The 24,371-nt window shown below is 45.4% G+C and overlaps 1 protein-coding gene across 1 annotated transcript in view; it reads right to left on the bottom strand.

Moving 5' to 3' along the window:
* Nucleotides 1-639: 639 nt before the first annotated feature.
* LOC135919170 (acid-sensing ion channel 1C-like) overlaps nt 640-24,371 on the bottom strand; it is a 51,936-nt gene continuing 28,204 nt past the window's right edge. The window contains exons 5-13 of the mRNA XM_065452883.2: nt 22,927-23,036; nt 20,551-20,711; nt 19,883-19,987; nt 15,713-15,836; nt 11,717-11,795; nt 9,225-9,276; nt 6,358-6,401; nt 6,145-6,217; nt 640-2,876 (exon numbers count right to left, since the gene is read on the bottom strand). Coding sequence (XP_065308955.1) covers nt 2,436-2,876; nt 6,145-6,217; nt 6,358-6,401; nt 9,225-9,276; nt 11,717-11,795; nt 15,713-15,836; nt 19,883-19,987; nt 20,551-20,711; nt 22,927-23,036 — 1,189 coding nt within the window. The 3' untranslated portion in view covers nt 640-2,435. The remainder of the gene's footprint in view (nt 2,877-6,144; nt 6,218-6,357; nt 6,402-9,224; nt 9,277-11,716; nt 11,796-15,712; nt 15,837-19,882; nt 19,988-20,550; nt 20,712-22,926; nt 23,037-24,371) is intronic.

Here is a 24,371-nt window from a genome sequence, read left to right as displayed (position 1 = left end):
TGGTATTTGTTTGTTTGAACGAGGTGCGTGGGCGCCATCACTCCAGAAAAGAGGAGGAAGAACGAACTGGGCTCGCGCTGTGAATCTAACCGGTCAGCGCTGCAACCGTTGCTGTAAATATAATCTGTAAATAGTTTCTCGTCTTACTGGCTCGTCCTTCGCGTAAGAATATATACAGAGTTTCTACAGCTACCTTAATTCTACACAAGAAAAGCAGGGAGATCCCTATGGGGAAATGGGTCAGACAGGGAGACACAATTTCTCCAAAGCTATTCACTGCGTGCTTAGAGGAATTCAAGCTATTAAACTGGGAAGGCTTAGGAGTAAAGATCGACGGCAAATATCAGCAACCTTCGGTTTGCCGATGACATTGTTCTATTCAACAACAATGCAGACGAGTTACAACAAATGATTGGAGACCTTAACAGAGAGAGTGTAAGAGTGGGGTTGAATATTAATATGCAGAAGATGACGATAATGACGAATAGCCGGGCAAAGGAACAAGAGATCAGGATCGCCAGTCGGCCACTAGACACTGTGAAGGAGTACGTATACCTAGGTCAATCAATCAGAGGGGACCCTGATCATGAGAAGAAAATTCACAGAAGAATAAAAATGGGTTGGATCGCATACGGCAGACATTGCCAGCTCCTGACTGGAAGCTTACCATTATTATTGAAAAGTAAGGTGTGCAATCAGTGCATTTTGCCAGTGCTGACATATGGGGCAGAGACTTGAGAATGAGTTAAGGACCGCGCAAAGAGCGATCGAACGAACATTGCTAGGCATAACGTTAAGAGAGAGAAAGAGAGCGGTTTGGATCAGAGAGCGAACGGGTATAGACGATATTCTAATTGACATCAAGAGGAAAAAATGTAGCTGGGCAGGTCATGTTAGATAACCGTTGGACCATTAGGGTTACAGAATGGGTACCAAGAGAAGGAAAACGCAATCGAGGACGACAAAACACTAAGTGGAGCGATGAAAGTAAGAAATTCGCGGGCGCTAGTTGGAATCGGTTGGCGCAGGACAGGGGTGAATGGAGATCGCAGGGAGAGGCCTTCGTCCTGCAGTGGACATAAAACATGATGATGATGATGATGATGATGATGATGATGGAGGTGGTGGGCCCCCCCCGAAAAAAAATCCTGGGTACGTGCCTGCTAGGAGGTTACGCTTTCTTTTCTTTACAGCGCAAGTCTGCAGCGCTCCGGACAGCCGTGACGGAGGTTTAAATGTTAGCTCGCCTCATTACGCCGGGGTTCGTTCCGATCGCGGGTTTCGAAGCGTTGCTTTACGCCAGAAGGAGCTGCTAGCCTGTGGAGTCGGCTGAGCGCTCTGAATCTGTCATTGGAATTTTACATGAGAAAGTCCAGCACACGGTGATGTGCAAGAAGCATGGAAACTGTAGCAAAGCAATGAATTCCGCGTAGTTGGAAGGCACCTGTGCCGGAAACGGGCATGTCGACTTGCGCAAAGTTTCACTCGACGTGCCGAATGCGCTATTCGGCGGGAAAATGGCTCGCCTTCGGGAGCAGCGCTCTTATTACGAGCTGAACACGAACTATTGCACCGCCTATAGTGCAAATGGTGGTGATTTCAGTAGATATATATAGTCCTAGAGGTATACGCAGCCGAGAGACAAAGGAAAGCTAGAAAGGGTCGTTTACGAGGATGCCGACATAGCCGAGAAAAATAAGACACTCGTGTACCTGTGTCTTCAAGACTCAAGTCTGTAATATAATACCATTTGCTTAGTTGAGACATTTTACAGCCGACTATATATAGAGTCCTTAACGGGGAACTGATAAGCCCATCTGAATCCTGAATAATGCCTTTGAACGAGTGGGATACCTTCAAGGAATATATTACCTAAGGAATTTTTTAAGAAGACGTACGGTACGAACGGAGATACGAGCGCAATGTTTACCTCTCCCATTCACCCTCAACAACCTTCGTTCAGAAGGAGCGGGGCGGCGTGTATGTGTTTGACATGGACGTCGCACTGTGTGTCGATGTCAAGCGCATTATCAGAGTTATGTGGGCATTCGGTGACAAGACCTCGCGCATGCAGTAAAGGGCAACTTGATAAGTGGACAGGTTTGCTGCGCTGCATATTCCCTTCTGGAGTGTGTTAGCCTAGCACGTAGGCATTCCGCATTCTGATTCCGTTAGCTCCGTCGTTATGCAACAGTTTGCATGTGCTCGAGCTGGAGCCATTCACACGCACACAGCTCCTCTCACTCTCTCGGACGAGCACACGTGGTGCATTCTCGGCCGCCGCATCAGAAACGCGCGAGCCCGCGGTGACTCGATATATTTGGAGGTCAATCAGAAAAGCAATGTGGCGGCTACGCATGCGCCATGCGTTGTACACCCGCGCGTGCTGCCGGGAAACAAAGAAACGGAATGCAAACGCGCTAGGCTCAAGCTCGCTAGTAAAATGCCTGGGTCCTGAAGCTTCGGTGCAGGAAGAGCGGATTGAACGGCCCGAGCGCCTCCTCGGCCGAGCTCTTCCAGTCGGACGAGTCGAAGTAGCCGTACTGCGGCGCACCGGACGGTCTCCGTAGCGCGACGAGCCCGCCGGCGGCGGTGCTCACGCGGGAGTCCTTCAGGACCTCCCAGATGGACCGCTGCTTGGCGCAGCGCTGGTCCTCGTTGGCGCGCGCGGCCTGGATCGCCTTGCTGGCGTGCCTCTGCCACGCCGCCGTGCTCGCCGCGGCTTCCGCTGGCCGCGGCGCGACCGGAGCGCGCCGCCTTCGGTAGAGGTAGATGAACCAGCGCACGAATATCTCCAAAATCTCGAAGATGACCAGGAACGAGAGGCCCAAGTACATCCCCATGAAGCCCCCGACGTTGCTCAGTGTGGTCGCGTCCTGCAAGCAAGCGCGGCAAAGGGTTACGAATAACGTAACCGTTCCCACAATAATGGACAGCTTTAGTTACACGTACGTAGAGGCTTCAGGTACGCAAACGTGAAAAGCCTACGTACCTTACGTGCACGCCATCTGAAACGCTTTTAGCTACACGTACGCGACGCACGCCAAGAGGGACCCCGTAGCTCCATCTATCGGGAAATGCGTACACGGCGGTAGCCAATTCAATCCTGTCGCCGTGTTTCGATGCGAGCCGTCTGCTCGCGCGCGGCCCGCTATCGCTTGTTCGTGATCTCGCGGAACTCCCGCGAGAAGCTGTCTACGTGCGCAAGAAACGCACGCAAAGAATTGAATCTCACGTACGTCCGTGAGACGCGCGCGCGCCCGCTACGTTCTACGCATGCGCACTGCTCACACGTAGAAGCTCTACGTGCGCAAAGCCTCTACGTACGTGTAACTAAAGCTGTCTAATTTCACGTGGAACCGTTGCGAACGCGCATCTATCCGACAGCATGCATGTATATAGATTAAGCGAGTTCATTAGTGCGCGCAGGGAACGCATGCGCGCCTTTCGCCGGCACCTGGATGTCCGTTGCGCTTTGATGTTTCCTCTAGGAAATTTGCACGCGCCGTCGACCAGCGATTGCGGGCAAGCATTCGTAATTAGACCCTTGGGCAAAGCCCCCTTAATAAATTAGACTCGCTCGCTGAACGCGCGTCGTTGTACCTTTGCGGCGATTCCCAAATGTTGGCTAGCTTCTTCAGCTATATATGGATCGATAAACTACAGCTCCCACTCGATAAATTCCCTCTAACTCGCCGCCAGTAGCACGTGGCAGGAACTTCGCGTAGAATATATATTTTAAACAACAATCGCCATTTGGATGTTCGTATTCTCTGCACCTTCGATCGTTACCGAAGCCTCACTAAGCACACGGCCCTGCAGCAGCTGCGGTTACGAGTGCATGCAGCACCTTATGAACGTTGGGCTTAGATGGCAATTTGCAACAGACGCGGTAGAAAAAAAAAAATGTTTCACCGCTCACTTCCGATAGCTGACTGCTAGGCGAATGTTTCTTAGGCTTAAGAATTTCCAAATCTAAAATTATAGAGAATGCGGAATTATCATTTCAGTTTATCTATAAACGCGCTCGCGCAATGCAACTCGTGCTCGTGCTGAGTGCAAGCACTGCTTACATAGAGACGGCTACATGCGTATATATACGCGCAGTTTCGCGTCGCCAACCGCTGGTGTCAGCGACCTCATGGCGACCTCCTTAATGAGTTCATCGACACCGGTGGTTCGTCACGCGAGTCGCTGCACATGGTGGCCCTCCACTGACGCAGTGGCCGTTCTCGGGCTGGCGTCTCTAGCGCAGCGAAAGCGTGTAACTCCTTGAGCAAGCAAAAGTCGGTGACGCAATAACGGGGCAAGAGACGGTGGTTGACAGGGGCAATAACGGTGCTAAGAGAGAACGCAAATGTGTATCGCAGCGATATAGGACGCATATATATATATATATATATATATATATATATATATATATATATATATATATATATATATATATATATATATATATATATATATATATATATATGAGAATGACGGAGAATTTTGAAATGTGCCACTTGCGTCGGCGTCATGAAGGGTGCCAAAAAAACAAGCGAGCCCGACCACATGGTATAACTTTAGTTTTTGCCCACTACAGGGTGCGACAAAGCTTGCTTGTCATTAGAGCCTATATAAGCGGGCCACAATTGGGCACCCAGTATGTGGGGTCGACGCTTCCGCAAAGGCGTCTCCTCCCCTCCTTCCGCGTCCACGCATGTGCGTGGTTCTCGGGACAGTCGCCATAACTGCAAGTAACAATACAACAGACACAGCAAGTGCACCACCGCGCGCGCCACCGCTTTCATCAAGCGCATTTCGTTTGAGCTGCTTGAACAGAACCAGTCCTAGCTCACAGTGCTTTAGCGGATCACACGGCGGGCCGCGTGGAAAATTAATTGCGCCGACAGTCAGATGTTCCGGGCCGTTGTCCTCACTCTGTGGCTCTTAGGCCAAGTTCGTGCGGGGAACGACGAGTTGAGCTGGCGGCTCAGCGAGCTGCTAGGGAGACAGCGCTAATGGAGTGGAAGAGAAGCATGCAGTTCGGCGGATAGAAGGCCTAATCGAGTACAATCGGGAAATAATTTAAAGGTGATCTTCGTCGGAACTAGCGAGACAATCTAGGGCAATGGTTAGGGGTTAAAGGCGCCAAGCGCTTGCGTTTATACGGCAAGTTCTTCTTTGCTAAAGGTGACGTGTAAGGTCTATAATAATTAATTTGCGTTTTTCTTTCTCTAAGAAGAATAACTCTGAAGGAGTCACAGTATACAAAACTTGCGTTTCAAAAAGTGGGGCGACTTCGGCGGCGTTTGCTGCATGGTACTTGACGGATGCATGCCTTTTACTCATGAAAGCATAGTGCGTCGTGATGAGCTGACTTTCATGCAGCAGAGAATGAAAAACAGCATCCATGTAACAAGGGCGATTTTGCAAGCATGGTCTCTTATTCGTTATGACGCAATGGAGTTAGAAAAAAAAGCCGCACGAACGATGATAAGTTTAAACCGCACACGTGCGCATGCCGAAGCGGGACGACATTTTAATTAATAATTATGAGACATAGCTTGACTTGATAAAAAAACTGAATTTCATTGGTTTATGTAATCGGATCATGTGAGTGAGTGAGTGAGTGAGTGAGTGAGTGAGTGAGTGAGTGAGTGAGTGAGTGAGTGAGTGAGTGAGAGTGAGTGAGTGAGTGAGTGAGTGAGTGAGTGAGTGAGTGAGTGAGTGAGTGAGTGAGTGAGTGAGTGAGTGCTCCCTCGCGCTTGTAATGCAGTGTTCGGAATTATCACCAGTACGCACGAACAAAAGTAACTCATAAATTGACAATTGGGGGCAAGTAATCCATCTTCCTCCATATCTTTCACTTGTTAAGAGTTGCAGCGACGGTCTTGGAGAGTAGAGGGAAGCACGCTTCTACAATCTAGTATATATGTTTCAACAATACCACATTTTTGTTTCTTACCACCGAAAATGAACATCTACGGTAAAGAACATCTACAGAAACGAACATATACAGAACAGCAACACAGTCATAGTAACGCAATAACTCTTGGTTCGGTGCTCACTTTCAGTTAAAAATTGTGAATAAATGCCGCACAGGAAGCAGTGGTCGCAGTTTTGTTTCGTTGTCAGGTTTTGCCCCCGCCTACTTACGCTGAGTTCCGGAACTTGCGTGATTTTTTCCACGATGATCGACTCGAAGTAGATGACGGCTTTGACCAGTGCTCTGGCAACAAGTACGAAAAAGAAAAAGAAAACAAACGGAAATCATTGCGCGCTCCACAGAAATTCGTCACTCGGTAGAATGAGAATTTCTTCGCGTGCAATTTTTCTTGAAACAATGCGAAATATACTTTTCTGCTCTACCTGTTCTGTAGCTTGTCTCTTCTAACCCCAGGCTGCTCAGGCCGCTGAAAATTAAGAAACTGTCATGACACATTTCGTCTTGTTTCTTTTTGTTTTCATAGTATAAGACTATCATAAAACATGTAGACGCATTACAACACATAAGTATGGTACTTCGCTTTCGATCGGGTAAAACCAGATAACACCAAATTTTCGCATCCTGAACAAAATATATGAAAATCGAGTTGGTCACAATCAAGTTGAACACGCACGCACGCACGCACGCACACACACACACACGCACGCACGCACGCACGCACGCACGCACGCACGCACGCACACACACACGCACACACGCACGCACGCACGCACGCACACACACGCACGCACGCACGCACACACACACGCACACACACACGCACACACACACACACACGCACACACACACTCACACACACACACACACACGCACACACACACGCACGCACACACACACGCACACACACACACGCACACGCACACGCACACACACGTTGCTCTGCACAGCGAGCGGTAGCTGTGAAGTTGAGAATTTGTTTACCCAACTACGTTACATACAAAAAATGGTAATTCATTAGTGTTGTTGCAAGACGGTAAATGGAAAACAAGTAAAAACAGAACGATAACAGAGAAGAACTAAAGGCCCAGGCAGGTCAAGGATGCACACGGACATGCTCCCAGTGGATATCATAAAGCATACTTCAACAAGGATTTCGTAGATAGGAAAATGCATCACACCTCTTGCGAAGCGTGTCCGTGTGCACCAATATGTGCAATTTTTTTTCTTTGTCAAAGAAAAACAGAGAACAAAGCAAAGAGGGGATATCACCCGGTTTTTACCTCGCGAACTTGAGGGAAAAAATATGTAAAACCCTAAAGCGAAGGACCCGGCCTATATACATGTAACTGTTTTTCCATGAGTAAGGCAATTAAAAAGCAATGGACTACTCGATTTTTTAGGTGTTTCTATGTTGAAAACTACAAACTATGTTTTCTGTGGAAGAAATGAATAGGTAAAGAAGAGCATCTCTCCTTGTTCTTCTGTTTTTTGTCTATATTGTATATTTAGCCATGTCTGTAACGACGCCAACTCTATCGATCTGTTGTCTGCTTTTTTCCCCAAACAATACTCTAAACACTTGCTTATATAGATCGCTGATCAGTTTATGCTTCCATCCGCTTTGAATCCCATGCAGCGCTTCGGGAAAGTCGACACTCCCTGCGGGTCTCGCTGGATGATTACTCTGGCATTCCATTACGATGTGCCAAGTTGTTTCCAAACCTTTCTTCTTTTATTTTTGCAGCACATACATGCCTCATCTTGTGGTGCATATTTCCACCAGTATATCTTTGTCCTCAGGAAGCCATCCCGGGTCTCAAATAGCAAGGTACTGTCCTTTGCGTTATCATACTGATTTTCCCTCCTGATTCCTTTCTTGCCGTTCTCGTAAATCTGCATGGTCATTTTCGTTTCCATCCTTTGCATCCGATTTACGGTCTCTGTTTCTGTCACTTTCTTTTTTATGCCTGCTGGTTTTGTACCTACAGTTTCAATTACCCTGTAATGATGATTGTAAATCTATTTTACCCATTGTGTTCCAATGCGAGTGCTACGTATCTGACGGCATAGAGCATCTCCATTGAGGAACTATTCCTTCCGTGTACTCAGGCTAACTGGAATTCTCGCATAACAGGAGCGAGAAATGTCGTATATGTGTCTACACTACGGCGTCCTTTTTTCTTCTTCTTTTTTCTTTTTTGTTGCCAAGAGTACTCTTCAACCCCATAATGTACCATAACAAAGCGGCGGTGACGATTAGGCGGAAGTATGGAAGCACTTTTTCGCTTGTTCGGTGAGAAAATAGGCTCCATGCAACGGGACCACACAAAAGTCTCAGGAGATTGTCCTAGTAATTTCCTCTGTATTTGTGGAGGTATCCGCCGTTTCCCCCGATTAATGGCGCATGGCTGATGGCGTGCACGTGGTGAACTGTTTGTATAGATGAACCTGATTGCTCGGTACTATCACCATCGCTCCCGAAATTATAAATATCTACTAGCACTTCCACGCCACGTATCCAGCTCCGGCAGGCTCGAGAGTCGTCTAGACTCATAATTTGAGATCGCAATACACTGTATTGCACAACGTGTAGGAGAGTGGTCGAACAAGGGATGCCGCTGGAGACAACCCCGACGAACACGAGTCTCCTTGTCGAGACATTGGCTCCAGAGACATTCCTTGTTCCATTACCTAGTGATTGCTTCATCTCTCCATATTACTGTGTGCCTTTGTATGGCGAGGTGCATTAGTGTTGCAAGACTATCCTATATCGTGCGTTAAAGACACGCTATAATGGTGAATACTAAATAACATTAGATTAGTGAATGTTTTATTAGACCCTGGCTTTCTTAATTTGTCAGGAAAAAGTTAGTATAGCGTAGAAAGCGCATGCGAAAGTTTTCCTTTCCGAACTTCGCGCAGAAGCCGTGGCGTCAGTAGGTCAGTGAGACATTATATATTTTACAGTACTTTTGCATGTTTCAGCTTTTTGTGTGCGGACAGAGTTCTAGAAATTTGCTAAGTTTATTATTTTCTTAGCTCCTGTAGAAAGTGATGCAACCTTTGTTTATCGATGAAGTGTTAACTGGTTCCACACATACGATATCAAAGTCTACTTGGTCACGGGGGCTTAGTGGAGACACTCCTCTTTCGTTATTGCGTCTTTAGCGGTTTACAATATTTTCACGCACGGCAATAGTTGTGCTTTCTGTGGCCCAGAAGTGTAATTTAAAAAAAAATAAAGTGACGGAATATTTAAGTTTTATGTTCCTTTTAGAGAGAGACTTACGAGACGCTGAGCCCACCCAGTCCTTGATATGGACGTCTTGTAAATTTCTTGGCTGTAAGAAATAGACAGAGTGAAGAAAAGCAGAAGGCTAACCAGAGTGAGCCTGGTTGCCTAGTCTATACATAGATGATGACGAAAGGGACAGGGAAAGGTAGCAACGTGACGAAAACGCACAATTAAGGAGAGATGAAAAGCGACTTGAGCAGTGCGTTAGAAGCACGAATAAGTAAACTTTGCTACAAAGCGAACAAAAGGCACGTTCCAGTATAATAAATAAACACACGCGAGAACTGGAATCTATAACTACTTAATATAACGAAATTTTAGCGAGCAAGGAATTCAACGCTGCAGAAATCAACAGAACAGGACTGATTCCGGCAATATTACATTAGAATTGACGGTGTAGTCTGAAAATAAACAAAATACATGCTTACCAGAGTAATAGTAAAAATAATTATGGCAGAACCCAACTCACGGTGACTATCGATGGTAGTGCGATTAACATTCAAACAATGAAGCAACACGCCGAATTTCGGAAATCACGTCGATTTAACAGCTGGAGCGGTCATTCTGAGACTTTCACCGCTTCGGCTATATGCGGCACACTCCGGTATCGTACCACTTGGCTGTGACAGTCGCTTGCCAAGTTTAACCGTGAGCATGGCGGCATAACGACGACGACGGAATTACGAAAAAAGAATTTCGCCGATGGAATGACAAAGGCTACAGTATGACGACGTTGGAATGATAACAAGATGAATATTCCTAAATGACGGTGACGCCATACCTGCGACACCCTAATGACGTCGGCATGAGACGAATGACGACAACCGAATGACGAAGCTGGAATGACGCCGATGGCACGGCACGACGTCGTGACGATGACGGTATGACCGCGCATGCGTGATAGCGCACGGCTGACGACGCAAGGACGACGATGGTACAGCAACGGTGACACAATCACGATTGAATCACCATAGTATGATTACGATAAAATGAAGAAATAATGGCGCCGACGGGTTGACGAAGGCGGAATGACTAGGACGGCATGTGGACAACGGGATGACGGCAATGAGATGACGTTCTTGAAGGGATGAGGATGTCAAATTAAAGCGCGACGGCCACGGCACGACGACAATCGTATGACCACGACGGTACGGCGAGAGTGGGATGTCGGAGTTTGATTCACGACGATCCAACAACCGCGACGACGTCACCACGATCGACCTTATGACAACAAATGCATGACGACGACGAAATGGCGACGATGGCACAACAATGGTATGAGGACAATGGGGTGACTACGAGTGAATGACGATAATGGCTTGACGACGACTGCATCATAAGTTATGAATGACGATTATAGTGTGAAAATGACTTCGTCACGACGACGACACGATGAAGCTCTAGTAACTACGATTGCACGACCACCGCGGCGTGACGACGCCAGTATGCCAACGAATGCATGATAGCGAGTGCCTGTCGACGACACAATGGCAACGATGACATGGCAACAGCAGCATAACAACGCTTGAATGACGACAGCATGATTACGATATGTGACAATTTATGGATTGAAGTCGATGAAGCGACAAAGGCGGTATAACGACGACTGCATGAAGACAATGTGAAGACATTACTGAAGTAACGAAGGCGGTAAAACGACAGCGTGAGGACAACGGCATCGCCACAATAGTGTGTGATGACGACGGCACGACGAGAGTCGGGTCACGATGTTAGAATGACGACGTTGCACTGGCCGTGACGGCGTCACCATGACACTATGACAAGGAATGCATGACGACGACTGTATAGGGGCGGTGCAATGACGACGATAGCATGAGAGTGGTATGAGTGGCGTATCAATGGCGTATCACGAAACCAATGGCGTATCACGAAACCTGTGTGAAGACGATGGTGTGACCCCGGCATGAGATAACCCCAAGACGAGAGTTAGATGACGACAACGAAACGACCATGACAGCATCACGACGGTGATGTGACAATGACGCGTGATGACTGTATGACGTCGACGGTGTGACGATGATATCGTGACGGCGACAGCATGATGAGAGTCGGACGACAAACCTGCAATGACGGCGATTCAGCGACCACGAGCGCACACCTATAGTTACTCAAGGTAGTAGACAACCTGGGCGACTGGGTCGGCCTAGAACGCGTGAGGACGACTGCATGACGAGAGTCATATCAAGAAGGTGGAATGACGACGATATAACCACCACGACGACATCCCGATCACCAGGCCGGCGTAAGAGGACGGATGGACGGAATGTATATGTGCAAGGAAGTACTCTTGCAAATAACCAAATTCTCAAAATAAATAAATAAATAAATAGTTTTTGAAACGGATGATAATTACTTAACGCCACTCAAAACAAAAGGCTAGGAAAAAGAAAAAAGAAACGAAACCTCCAGAGTGCTTGAATGAAAAGAATCGACAGGGTGCTGAGAAGTGAAGTGGTTGGAATCACCTGCACTTCAAAGGGCAGTCACATTTCTTGAGGCTTCTGTAAGACGTGTCTGCCAATATTTCTTCGGAGCACATTCTACCTGTCAAAAAAAAAAAGAAGAAAGAAAGCAGAAGAAGAAGAGGAAATTAAAAGGCACCGACCAGAAGTGATAAATTTGCCGCATCGTGGCTGAATTCAATGAGAAACGAAGACGAAATGGTTTAATCAGCGGAAGTTGCATAAACGTAGTTAACATAGTTAACATTTTTTTAGAAATAAAGTAATACATTCCAGCACTCCATATCTGGAAACCGGATGCCGTGTATGCGGTGGAAATAAGTGAGAATTGTAGCGCGTTTCAACCGGATCTAGGGAAGCTACATCAATACTGTTATCAGTATTGAGTCGCTCAACAGAGGAGTGCAACCCGCCCTTGGCGACCACTGATATGGTGATATGGGTGAAATGATATGCAGAATTGACTGCACATTGACAGCATCGAATTGAGTCAAATAATGGTCTGGGGAGCAGATAGGTAGAACAAAAAGAAAAGAAAAACAATACAAAGACGATTGTGATGTGTGAAATACACTGGGGTATTCTACGGTGGCTGATTTAATACGCCGGGTATTTCCGTATCTGGATATTCAGTATCATTTATTCCTTTATATCTAAATATCTTCAAAACGATGATGATGATGATTTTTTTACATCCCCTTTGAAACTGGGAGGTGACAAACAGTCACCTAGCCTGCTTGAGTTAACCAGGTGTGCATGCTATACATGCTTTTCAGTCTAGCATTTTGTCTACATCTCCTCAATCTTTTTCAAATGCGCAAGCATTTCTATGCTAGTCCAACGAGAAAACCGTCCGTCCCTCCGTCTAGGCGACCACTTTCTAGATAGCGCCCGCAGCAGCGAGCAAGTTCACCTTCGTGTTGTATCTCGCTTCGACGACAACGAAGCGGCGAGAAGACAGCGCTCACGAAACTCTCAACACACGCCGCAATCTTCCACTTTCGCAGATCGTTTTCAAGATAAGGGAACGCGCGTCTCTCTTCAACGCTGAGTGGCGAGAACACAGCGCGCGAAGCTATCAGCAGTCGGCACTCTGTCGGCATCGCAGATCGCTTTCAAGGTACGGTCTGCGCGGCGGTGCCATACGAAGCCGTCGCCTGAGTACGTTTGGTCACGGTCCATATTGGTTCGAAGCAGATGGATAAGGCGCTAAAGAGCGATAATGGCTTATAATGATCGGAACGTCATCAACGCACCTGGCGCCGCCACATGCAGTACTTTGCTTGCGCCATCAATGCCCCTTGCGGCGCCGTCCGCACAATGTGTCGCCGCAGCGCTGTTGTTTGTCCTGGCTAGACCAAGTTTCTTGACTTTGATAATGACACCGGGCTGCGTGGGGATGAGCAAATGGCACAATGCTTACGCACACTTTGACAACTCCGAGAGGAGCTTCTGCGTGAATTTTTCTCTTCAGAAATTATGCTTCTACCTTGTACCGTTACCTATGTCTGTAACGGATCCGGTCGTATCAGTCTCTTCCCTGTTTTTGTTCCACCAATACTTTAATAAACTTATCTTGCTTATCTCGACTGCTGACCGCTTGATTATCCCATCCACTTCAAATCCAAGCGCTTCTGGAAGGTGTATGGTGCCAACAGGTCTCACGGGGTGAATCCGTTCGCATACACATGCTCATCTTGTTTCGAGTATTTGCTCCAGTATGTCTTTTTCGTTAGGCAACTAGCTCTAGCCTCAGATAGCAAGGCAGTGCCCTTCGTGTTATGGTACAAATTTTCCCTTGTATTTTTTATTCCCATTCTTGTAATTCTCCATAGTCTTTGTTGTTTCCATTCTTTACATCCGTTTCACTCTCTTCATTTCTCTCACTTTCTTTTTTATGACTCCTGGTAGTCTAGAACACTTAAAATATAACCCTGTACTTGGTTGCTAACTTTCTTGACCTCTTCCTCTTTCGTCTTCTTCAGCAAACAGCGCAAAAACGATCTTTTAAGAGAGCTGAATAATGCAGGACGGTATCTTCGTTGTACAAACAGCGTTTTTAACACAGCAGTGCTCGTTGTGAAAGCAGTGCTTTTTTTTTTCAGTGCTACACTTCTGATGTAGGTATACAAGGTATTTTTTAGCTGCAACAAAATTTTAACACTTTCCCGTGGCAAATAACACAATTCTAACCGTTGAACTAAATTACTCGATGAGACTGGCATCACTTATACGAAAAAATCAAAATGCTTAACCGTAATTGACATAATTGCTATAATTAACTATTTAATTAGATTCTTTTCGGCACATATTCCAATTTACAAATTGTAGCCGGTGAGTTCGGAAGACGTATCCACTTGGAATGAATTCAAGATGACACCAATTTCTAGATATTGTCACAGTGTCTGACGAAATACATTGGCGTTCCAGTTACATTTGTATTAAAATTATAAAACAGCGTCTTCTTTAATAAGAAGTCGAAGAACAGTGTATATTTACCGCAAGTAATGAAGGCGCGTAACTCGAAGCCGGTGCCATCTTCAGAATTCGTTCCAAGCCGATATGCCTTGCCAGTTCACTAGCCAAATTCGTAAACTGAATATGTGCTCTAAATAGGTTAGCAAATTGCTTAATAGGTGCAATTTTGTTAATGAGTCAACTGGGTACTTGATTTAGTGTGGAAAGTACTGGCCGCCTCATCGAGTTCAAGGGTTATAATTGCGCCATCTGCCACAGGTGATTTTTTTTTAAAATTTCGCGCAGCTAAAGAAAGGCACCCTATATGATACACATTAATTATATTGGCGTGCGCCTGCTCGTTTTTGTATTGTGTATGTGCAGTGGTCGCATGCTCAACGTCTTCGTAAGTGAACTTAAGAAAAAAAAAAGAAAAACGCGCATGTTGTGCTTCGGACAGTGAGCGCTTAGCTCACTGTGATTTCCTCATTCCTCTTTAGCCTCATGCACTATTTTCCGTTTACCCCTTCTCTAATGCCTCTACTGTAAAGCAAAATGCACTGCAGAGGCCAAATACATCCTCATCGGGCTAACACCTCTAATAACTCTAGTCTTCGTCTCTCCTAACAGGGCGGCACTTTGCTTTAATGACTGAAGCGCCGAGGAAATGAGATCGCTGAATGTCGGAAGTTGGACGCAAAACACACTGGACGTTGGGGAGCTATACACATGCGCTCAGTTGTGTTCAGTATGTTAGTCCTATACAGATTTCTTAGCTCAGCATTCAATTTTTGGCTGCGACATACGTCGGCGATCTCGTGAGTCCACTCACTCAGGCTCACTCAGAGCCATCCGTGAGCCTAAGTGAGCCGAAATGCGTCCGAGCGGTCGTGAGTCCAAGTGAGCCGAGGTAAGCGTCAGCTATAGCTTATAGGTCAGGGTACATGCAGGTGAATTGCATAGTTTGTGTGATTCGGAGTGAGCTCAAGTAAGCCCGAATCATATGCGATTCCAATTGGCTTTGAGTCCACCATACTTTGTGCTAGGCTGAGTTCACGTGACTGTTAGTGAATCTGAGTCTGCGTATCCACGGTAGCAGAGTAAGGCCCTTGACTGCGTGTGTCTTAGTGACCCATGTAGTGATTGTGAGTCAATGAGCTTGTGTGTCTAAGCCTTGGTCTGATTTTCGCGAGTCTGCGTGAGTTTGACGGAGTATGATTTTTGGTTAGTTTGATTCCGCGTGTAGCCCAGCTGATTCTACTTTTGGGGGAGCCTGCGTGAGCTTTAACTTTTAGCTAAAGGTAATATTTGGTGTGCGAGCGAGGTGGTGGAGTGCGTTCTTTTTATTTTGCCAACCCATGGTTAGATACGACCCCCTTTCACCCGTACACTTGTAGTTCATGTCAGCCGTGGGCAAAGCAAGAGGTGACACGCACGTGTTTTCAAAACACTTCATCGGTTTCCTATAACACATCAGCACTGCAAGCTCGCGGGGGAGGGTCCACCGATCACCACGATGCGCTCAAGGCCGCGCCTGCTTACTTTGTTCGTCGTTCCTGCACATTACGTTGGACGATCCCGTGACATTGCGAAGCTGCGGGAGTTCCTCGCTCATGCACCCACATTTGTCACGGATGAGAACTTGCGAGCATATCGAGAAGCACATCTAGAAAGAAAGAAAGAAGAGATAAGGTCGGCGAAAACGATTGGTCGTGGAAGCAGTTTGAAGCGAAGAGGTGTATAAACCACATCTGTCGTTACGCAGGTGTTTGTGTAAACAAATTCTGTAATTCATTGATGACGTAATTTAATACCTTAAGAAAGCATCGATGACCGCATCGTGTACTGAAGAAGTAGCTCGTATGTTTTCATAATGGAATCATCTGTTCCTCGTTCTTCAAGCGGACGGACATGGTGTTCCTTTTCTGAAAACCACCTTTGCTGGTTTACTTTTTGTTTCTATTCTCGGCGGTGCCTGCATTCCCACGCTTCGCTGTGCTTCCTTTTGCCGCTCTTACCAATTTATCGGTTGGCGCAAGACGCGCCTTGGCACCCAAAATTTCTTGAATATTTTCGCCAGTTCCACAGCCAAGGAAGCGTGCATGATGAAGAGAGAGAGAGATAAATGAGATACGAAAAGCAGGGAGGTTAACCGGAAGATAGATCTCCAGTATGCTATCCTGCACTGGGGAAGGGGTAAGGGGAGACAGAAATGTAAAGAAGAAAATGAGACTCAGCGTAAGAGAGGAAGATGAGAAAAAAAAAAATTGCGCGCTTCACCAATAGTGCCGTGAATTCGCGAATGTGCGCCAGCGCCAGCGACTACTCTGGAATGTGCAGCTGCAACGGAAAAGGATTAGCACAAGTGACCGCGACGACTGCAGCAGGGAAATCCCGGCGCGTGGCGCTCTTGTTCCTGAGTACACCGGTAGCGAGAGGGACGAGAGTACCAGCCCGATGCACAGTTCAGAGCTGGGTATGGCTAGGGTGTCCGGCACTCTCGTTATCCGCGTGCTCGGGACAAGAGCGCCGCCTGCCGCGATTTCTCCGCTCGGGTCATCGGCAACTTGTGCTAACATTTTTTTTTTTTGCGTTGCAGCTGTACGGTGAGACATGCAGAAATTGTGGACGCACTCGATCCGTGGGATTGAGCTGGACAGCCGGTGACTGTGCTCGCCGCTATCACTGGGATAAAAGTGTTGCTTGTCTTTCTGAGCGTAAGGTTGCCCAATAAATATTTTGAACTCGCACTATTAGCTGTGTCGGGTTCTTCACCGTCACTACAACGCGGCTGTATGTTTTTGTAATATAAACACTATAGTAAAGCTCTCATGCGGCTCCTAGACTATTTGAGCCACCGGCTGACACCGGAAGCGATGCATCCATCGCTGTACGCGTCTCATATAGATATCTACATGGTGTGGTTATTTATCATTATCATAATCACCGTCATCAACCTATTTTATGTCCACTGCAGGACGAAGGCCTCTCCCTGCGATCTCCATGCAATTACCCTTATCCTGCGCCAGCCTATTCCAACTTGCTCCTGAGAATTTCTCAATTTCAACACCTCATCTAGTCTCTGCTGTCCTCGACTGCGCCTCCCTTCTCTCGGCACCCATTCCGTAACCCCAATGGTCCACTGGTTGTCTAACCTACGCATTGCATGACCTGCCCAGCTCCATTTATTTTTCTCTTAATGCTAATTAAAATATCGGCTATCCCCGTTTGCTCTCAGGTCCACACCACTCTCTTCCTGTCTCTTAACGTTACGCCTAACATTTTTCGTTCCATCGCTCTCTGTCCGGTCCTTAACTTGTTCAAGAGCTTCCTTGTCAGTCTTCAAGTTTCTGCCTTATATGTTAGCACCAATATAATGCACTGATTGCACACCTTTCTTTTCAACGATAATGGAAGCTTCCAGTCAAGATCTGACAGTGTCAGCCATATGTCCTCTAACCCATTTTTATCCTGTAAATTTTCTTCTCATGATCAGGGTCCCCCGTAAGCAGTTGACCTAGGCAAACGTACTCCTTCACAAACTCTAGAGGCTGACTGGCGATCCTGAACTCTTGTTCCCATGCCAGACTATTGATCATTATCTTTGTCTTCTGCATATTAATCTTCAATCTCACTCTTAAACTTTCTCTGTTAAAGCCCTCAATCATTTGTTGCAACTTGTCCCCAGTGTTGCTGAACAGGACAATGTCATCTGCAAACCGAAGGTTGCTGATATATTCGCCGCTGATCCTTACTCCTAAGCCTTCCCAGTTTAATAGCGTGAAAGCTTCTTCAAAGCATGCAGTGAATAGCATTGGAGAGATTGTGCCTTCTTGTCTGACCCCTTTCTTTATAGGTATCCTTCTACTTTTCTTGTGGAGAATTAAGGTAGCTGTGTAATCTCTGTAGACAGTTTCCAAGGTATTTACGTAAGCGGCCTGTACTCCTTGATTACATTGCCTCTATAACTGCTGGTATATCTACTGAATCAAATGCCTTTTCGTAATCTATGAAAGCCATATAGAGGAGCTGATTGTACACTGCAGATTTCTCGATTACCTGATTAATGACATGGATGTGATCCATTGTAGAGCATCGTTTCCTGAAACGTGCCTTTTCCCTTGGTTGACTAAAGTCCAGTGTTGTCTTTATTCTATTGGAAATTATCTTGATGAATATTTTATATAATATTTGAAGTAAGCTAATGGCCTTTACCTTCTCAATTCTTTAACCTCTCCCTTTTTGTGGATTAGTATAACGTTGGCATTCTGCCAGATCTCTGGGACTCGAAGTCGTGAGACATTTCGTATAAACGCTCGCAAGCTTTTCAAGCATGAGGTCTCCTCCATCTTTGATTAAATCGACTTTTATTCCGTCTTCTCCTGCCGCTTTTCTTTGTTTCATGTCTTGTAAGTCCCTTCTAACTTCATCGCTAGTTATAGGAGGAGCCTCTGTAACCTTTTTATTACTATTTCGAATGCATGTATCGTTGCTGCTCTAGGTATTGTACAGGTCAGTATAGAATTATTTCGCTGCTTTTACTATATCTTCGAAATTGCTGATGATATTACCCTGCTTATCTTTCAGTCCGTACATCTCGCCTTATCCTACGCCAAGTTTTCTTCTCTCTGATTTCATGCTGCGTCCATTTTTCACTGCTTCCTCAGTCTTACGTTATAATTTCGAATATCCTTTATATTCTTCTTGTTGATCAGTTTTGACAGTTCCGCGAATTCTATCTGATCTCTTGTGTTGGACACTTTCATTCTTTGTCGTTTCTTTATTAGGTCCTTCGTTGTTTCGGAGAGCTTACCTACTGGTTGCCTTGGTGCCTTACCTCCCAATTCAATTGCTGCTTCTGAAGCCAGCCTATAGTTACGGTTTCATCAATTGCCTTTATGTCATATTAATCTCGCTGCTCTAAGGCTGCATATTTGTTAGCAAGCACGAGCCTGAATTGGTCTGCTTTTACCCTTACTTCATATAGGTTGGCATGTTTCTTCTTGACCAATTTTATTCGATCTCTCTTCAAATTGAGGTGAATCCTAGACCTCACTAAGCTATGATCACTGCACCCCCCCCCCCCACCTTTACCCTACCTAACATTTCTACAACCTCTACTATGCTGGGATCGGCAGAAAGTATGAAATCAATTTCATTTCTTGTTTCACCATTAGGGCTTTTCCACGTCCACGTTTTGTTGCTGCGCTTTCTGTGAGAAAAGTGTCGATTATTCGCAGCTTATTCCTTTCCACGAATTCTACCAACATCTTTCCTCTAGCGTTTCTAGAATCGACGCCGGAGTTGCCAACTGCTTGTTCACCAGCTTGCTTTCCCCCCACTTTTGCATTGAAGTCGCCCATTACTACAGTATACTGAGTTTGCACTTTTCTCATCGCTAATTGCACATCTTCATAAATCTTATGTACTTCATCATCATCACTAGAGGTTGGAGCGTAGGCTTGTTACTACCTTTATTCTATACCTCTTATTAACTGCAGCAGAACTGATGAATTGGGCTAGTTGGTAAGTATTCATGGTGAAATTATTAAGTGAATTATTAACCTCTTAAGTTTTATTATGACTACTGCAGCCCTCTCATTAATGCTGTAGAATTCGTCAATGTTGCCCGCTATGTCCTTATGAATAAGGATCGAAGGCTGCTATTTATGCTTTTCCCCAATAAGAAGAACGAAAGTGCGGTATACTGACCTGCTGGAAATAAGTCTGGTCTGGTGCGACGTACTTCTGCCACATCGCAGGCCACATGGTGACGCAACGGTCTTTGTACGGGGCTGGAAGGCGCTCCATCATCCTCTGCGTCCGCGAAAACATATATTTGCAGATTATTGTAAAGGTGTAGAGCTTCTGAATTCAAAGTTAAAAATGGGGCTCAGGAAGACTGCACTTTTTCATCCCTGAGACGACTGCCCTTGGTATTTCATTTCCTTTGGCAAAAGGCATGCAGTTCACGAAAAAAAAAAAAATTGGACTGAATGAGGGTTTGTGAGTACAAATTTCAGGGGTCGTCCGACCATATATTATTGACATTGACAGTGTAGCTGTGTCCGCCAGATAGCCTAGATTATCGCAGTCCTTTGTTCTTCGACAGATATACCGGCGTGCTTGGCGTTATTTGCGAGCTGCTGATTGTATAATGCAAGACAGCGCGAAAACACAGATACGCGCGCAAAACGGTGACTCGGCCTGCCCGTTCCTTCATGCCCTCCCATATCGAGCGTATTTACAATTACGCACGTTTTCTACGTTTTCCTCTTGCGCAAAACTTCCTCCGGTTTTCCCGCAATGTTTTTCCCCCTTCAATTTAATCGTTATACATATAGATGCGTCCCGATCATCGCGACCGCTGCGAGGCTCACCATTTCGATGCCGATGTAGGTGGTCATGTAGGGAGACAGGTACATGCCGTCTTCGTTGGGGTCGGGGCTTACCCCGCGTCTGTGCACCATTATGATCATACCCATCTCGCTGCTGGAGCGCAGGTATTCGTCTCTCTCGATATCCACAACCAGAGTCAAACCTGAAGAACGAAATTTAACTCACTTCAGCTCGACGTCATCCTGTTCCCGATGCCAGTTATGTTGGCGCGTTCTCATACGTAATACGTATGCCTCATTTTCCTTTTCGAAATACTTCTTTCTTTTTTAATTGAAGTGGGTAACTGGACATATTGGTGCGTTGAAAATGACATTACGGCTTGTTGGTGAACTAATTGTTTTTGATCACCTTTGGTGCGAAAACAAGCGCTGCGTTCCGCTCTTTGATTGAGCGTGCAGCCGCTTTAGGCTGGTCTTTTGTAAGTTGACGCGAGAATCGCGGATGTCATACAGAATTGCGAAAATGAAGACCGCGTGGGTGAGCATGGCTTCTGTGATGTTCACAGATGATGCGCAATGGTGATTACGCTGGGACCAGGCGTGTACAATTATAAAGCTATTTCTGTTTAGCGAGGAGCCTTGAGTTAGAGAGAACAGCCATGTGTTGAAGCAAGCAAGCAAGCGTGCTTGTGTGCGTGCGTGCGTGCGTGCGTTGAACTTCTGATTTCTTATTTTTTTTTCATTCTCGTGCATCCTATTTGCACTGTATCTATCGTACGCTTGTAAAAATAAGTGAAGTTGAAAGTTCAGCGCTCGTGTGCGTTGCCTTCTTGACCTACTTGTAATTCGTCTCTTCGCGCTGTTAGACGTTTAAATGGGGCCGGCTATACCGTCTACTCGAACAATAGTAATGTAGTTAACACGCTTCATATTTTTCACAAGGAATCCTATATTTATCACCATAGTAAAGATTTTTTTCGCAGCTAGTGCGATACTTATTAACGGAAACTCTAAAAACAACAGCGTAAGAGGATACGGACGCAATTTGCAAAAAAGACTTCTGCACACAAAGAAGTATGCAGATTAAAAACGTTACACGTATATATAGCTGAATTAAATACGCATGGACAAGTGCAGATAAATGTGCGTTTCGTAATATAGACCAAAACTACAACTTCTGTGTCTAGCGCATTTATTTTTAATTTTTATTTTTTCGGAGCAATTACCAGTGCTCTTGCAAAGCGTTTGTTTGCCACTTAAAAAAACAGCTTTACCTCAGGACCTCGTATCTAAATACATAAGAAAGGAGAAATAATTTTTGTCGGTAACCACTGCACCAATTTTATTATTTAAAAGTCAACGTTAAGAGTTATCAACTGTAAGGAGTAGATTGCTGATTTAAGCCATCAAAGTTTAACTAAAATTCTTGAATATCGTAACATTTAGGAAAACTGAACGTTAAACTAAAATACGATACAATTCTGCAAACTGTACCTTTTCGGTCATCCAAAGCGGTCAAAATCTATGTACTATATATACCTGTCTGAAATAGATCACCAGTCCATGAGCAGGAATTTCGCAAAACGCTCGTTAGCATTGTAATAATTTTATGTACAGTGTAAACTTATGTGTCAGGTTTGCCCGATTTAGGCCGTCTAACATGTACAGTTTACAGAACTGCGATACCTGTCTTTGGTGCAGAGTTACAAATTTATAAGCGTCTTGCTTCATATTTTTTATCTTATCGATTTTCTGCAATGTTGTTTTTAAAATATGCAGGCTTTATATAGATATTCTGCTTGCTACATTCGGTAGAATTAGGCCTTTTCCCTAAAATACAATGAATTCAATTCAAGTCAGTTCATCGGTTGTATAATTAATGCTAGTATTTCAACTTACGCTTACTTGAATAGGCGGAATCGGTGTTGGCCAGGAGGTAAAGCTTACACTTAACCAGCAACTATTTTCAGGCTCAAGAACTTGCGGTCAGTATACCTTCAGCTAACACGCTTGTAATCGTTAGGTTTTGAGAGCTATAGCTTACCTAACCTTTCAAACACACTAATGAGAGGTGTGATTAGTACAAGTTTGCTCATTGAAGCATGTTTTGAGTCGGCTGTATTGTTTCCTTGATGATGTGAACAACCGACGCTTTCTCATTGCACAGTTCGTTATGCGTACACAGTACCTCCCAGGTTCATTGCATTGTTCACTAGAACAAGATATTTGCTTTATAAGAAACAAAGGAAAAGAAGGGTGCTCATTCGATTATAGCGCTGCGTTGCATTGAGAGTCGGCAGCAAACAGTAGCCATAAGACACCATGTCTGTAACTTTTTTTGTCATTTCTTGACTCGTCATTTTTTTTCTCCGATTGTGCCGCTGTAACGATGAGATCGTCAAGGCAGGATCTGCTCACCGTCGACAGGCAAGTTGCTTGCTTGGTAGGAGATCTTTGAGGCGTTGTAGTTTGAGCAGAAGATGCAGTAGCACAGGCCGAAGGTGGGGTTCGTGCTAGGTTCGTACATGCTGCAAGACAAGGGTGCGAAAAGCGAGACTGTTATGATAGTGCTATCGACGCATGAGCTTTGACAAACAGCAGTGAAGACGAGAAGCTCGTCGTGGCTAGACGCGCTGATTCGTAGCCTAATTGGATCTGCCGTAACTTTTTTCTTGTCCTGTTCGTGTTTAAGTTCCTCGCGTGTGGTACAAATCAATGCGCTCAGCTACCTAAAGCACACACATGTAACGCCTTTGGTCATAAGAGGCACAAATTTCGATCTAGTAACCATTGTTCAATCACTCACGATGGCTCCAACTTAGGAGCCCGGTTCTCTAAAAGTTCAAGGCACAAATGGCACAATCCATGTACAATACTAAAGCGCGTACGCCTGGCCATAATTTTTGAAACAAGAGATTAACATATGTCTCCACACTCCACACAATATATATATATATATATATATATATATATATATATATATATATATATATATATATATATATATACACGCTAGGCTATTACGTGCCAAAGCCACGTACGTTCTGATTATGAGGAACGCCGTAGTAGGGGACTCCGGATTACTTTTGACCACCTGGGCTTCTTTAACGTCCACCCAAAGCGTGGTGGAAGAGCGTTATTGCATTCCGCGCTTCCGTCGGATTGCGGCCACCGCGGCTGGTATCTAACCCGCGACCTCGAGTTCAACAACGCAGCGCCATAACCACTAACTACTGTGGCGGCTAAACGTACTGATTGTATACCAGAAGAATATATGTTATTTCTGTTAGTTGCAAAGTGCGTTCCAAATCTAAATTGTAGGTCCTACGCGAGGGTATCGAAAAGTTTTTATCATTTGGTATAATTATTAGAGTTACGTGAAAGAATTTTCGCCAGTATAGTTATTGAGGTATGTCTACCTAATAGTGTAATTACCGTGCTAATATGCCTTTTACTTTTTCGGATGTGGTGATCGAAGTTAGTGTCCCGGAAGATGGATGAGAACTGAGGCACACAGGGAGAGAGGGGGATATAAGGAAGGCGGGATGTTAAACAGTCAAGAGTTTGGTTGGCTACCCGACACTGGAGGAAGGGGAAGAGAGAGGGTATAGTGACGTGCACAGACAGTCATTGAGTCAAAGCCCCTCGTGCAAACCAGACTTTCTCACAAAGCACAAAAGTTCCTTTACTGCCTTCTGAGCCGATGATCGGTGGGGACGGTGCTTTAGTACTGTCAGTTCACACAGAGGACGATCATTTAGTCTCCTCAGTGTGTTGGACCAAGATTGTCTTTGTGCTCGAAATTGAGGACAGTGGCACAATAAGTGGTCAATGTTCTCCTCGCATCCGCAAATATCACATGC

This window comes from Dermacentor albipictus, chromosome 3, assembly GCF_038994185.2.
Source record: "Dermacentor albipictus isolate Rhodes 1998 colony chromosome 3, USDA_Dalb.pri_finalv2, whole genome shotgun sequence".
Lineage (NCBI taxonomy): Eukaryota > Metazoa > Arthropoda > Arachnida > Ixodida > Ixodidae > Dermacentor > Dermacentor albipictus.
Note: the sequence above shows the minus strand (reverse complement) of the source record. Positions and strands in the feature narration are given on the sequence as shown.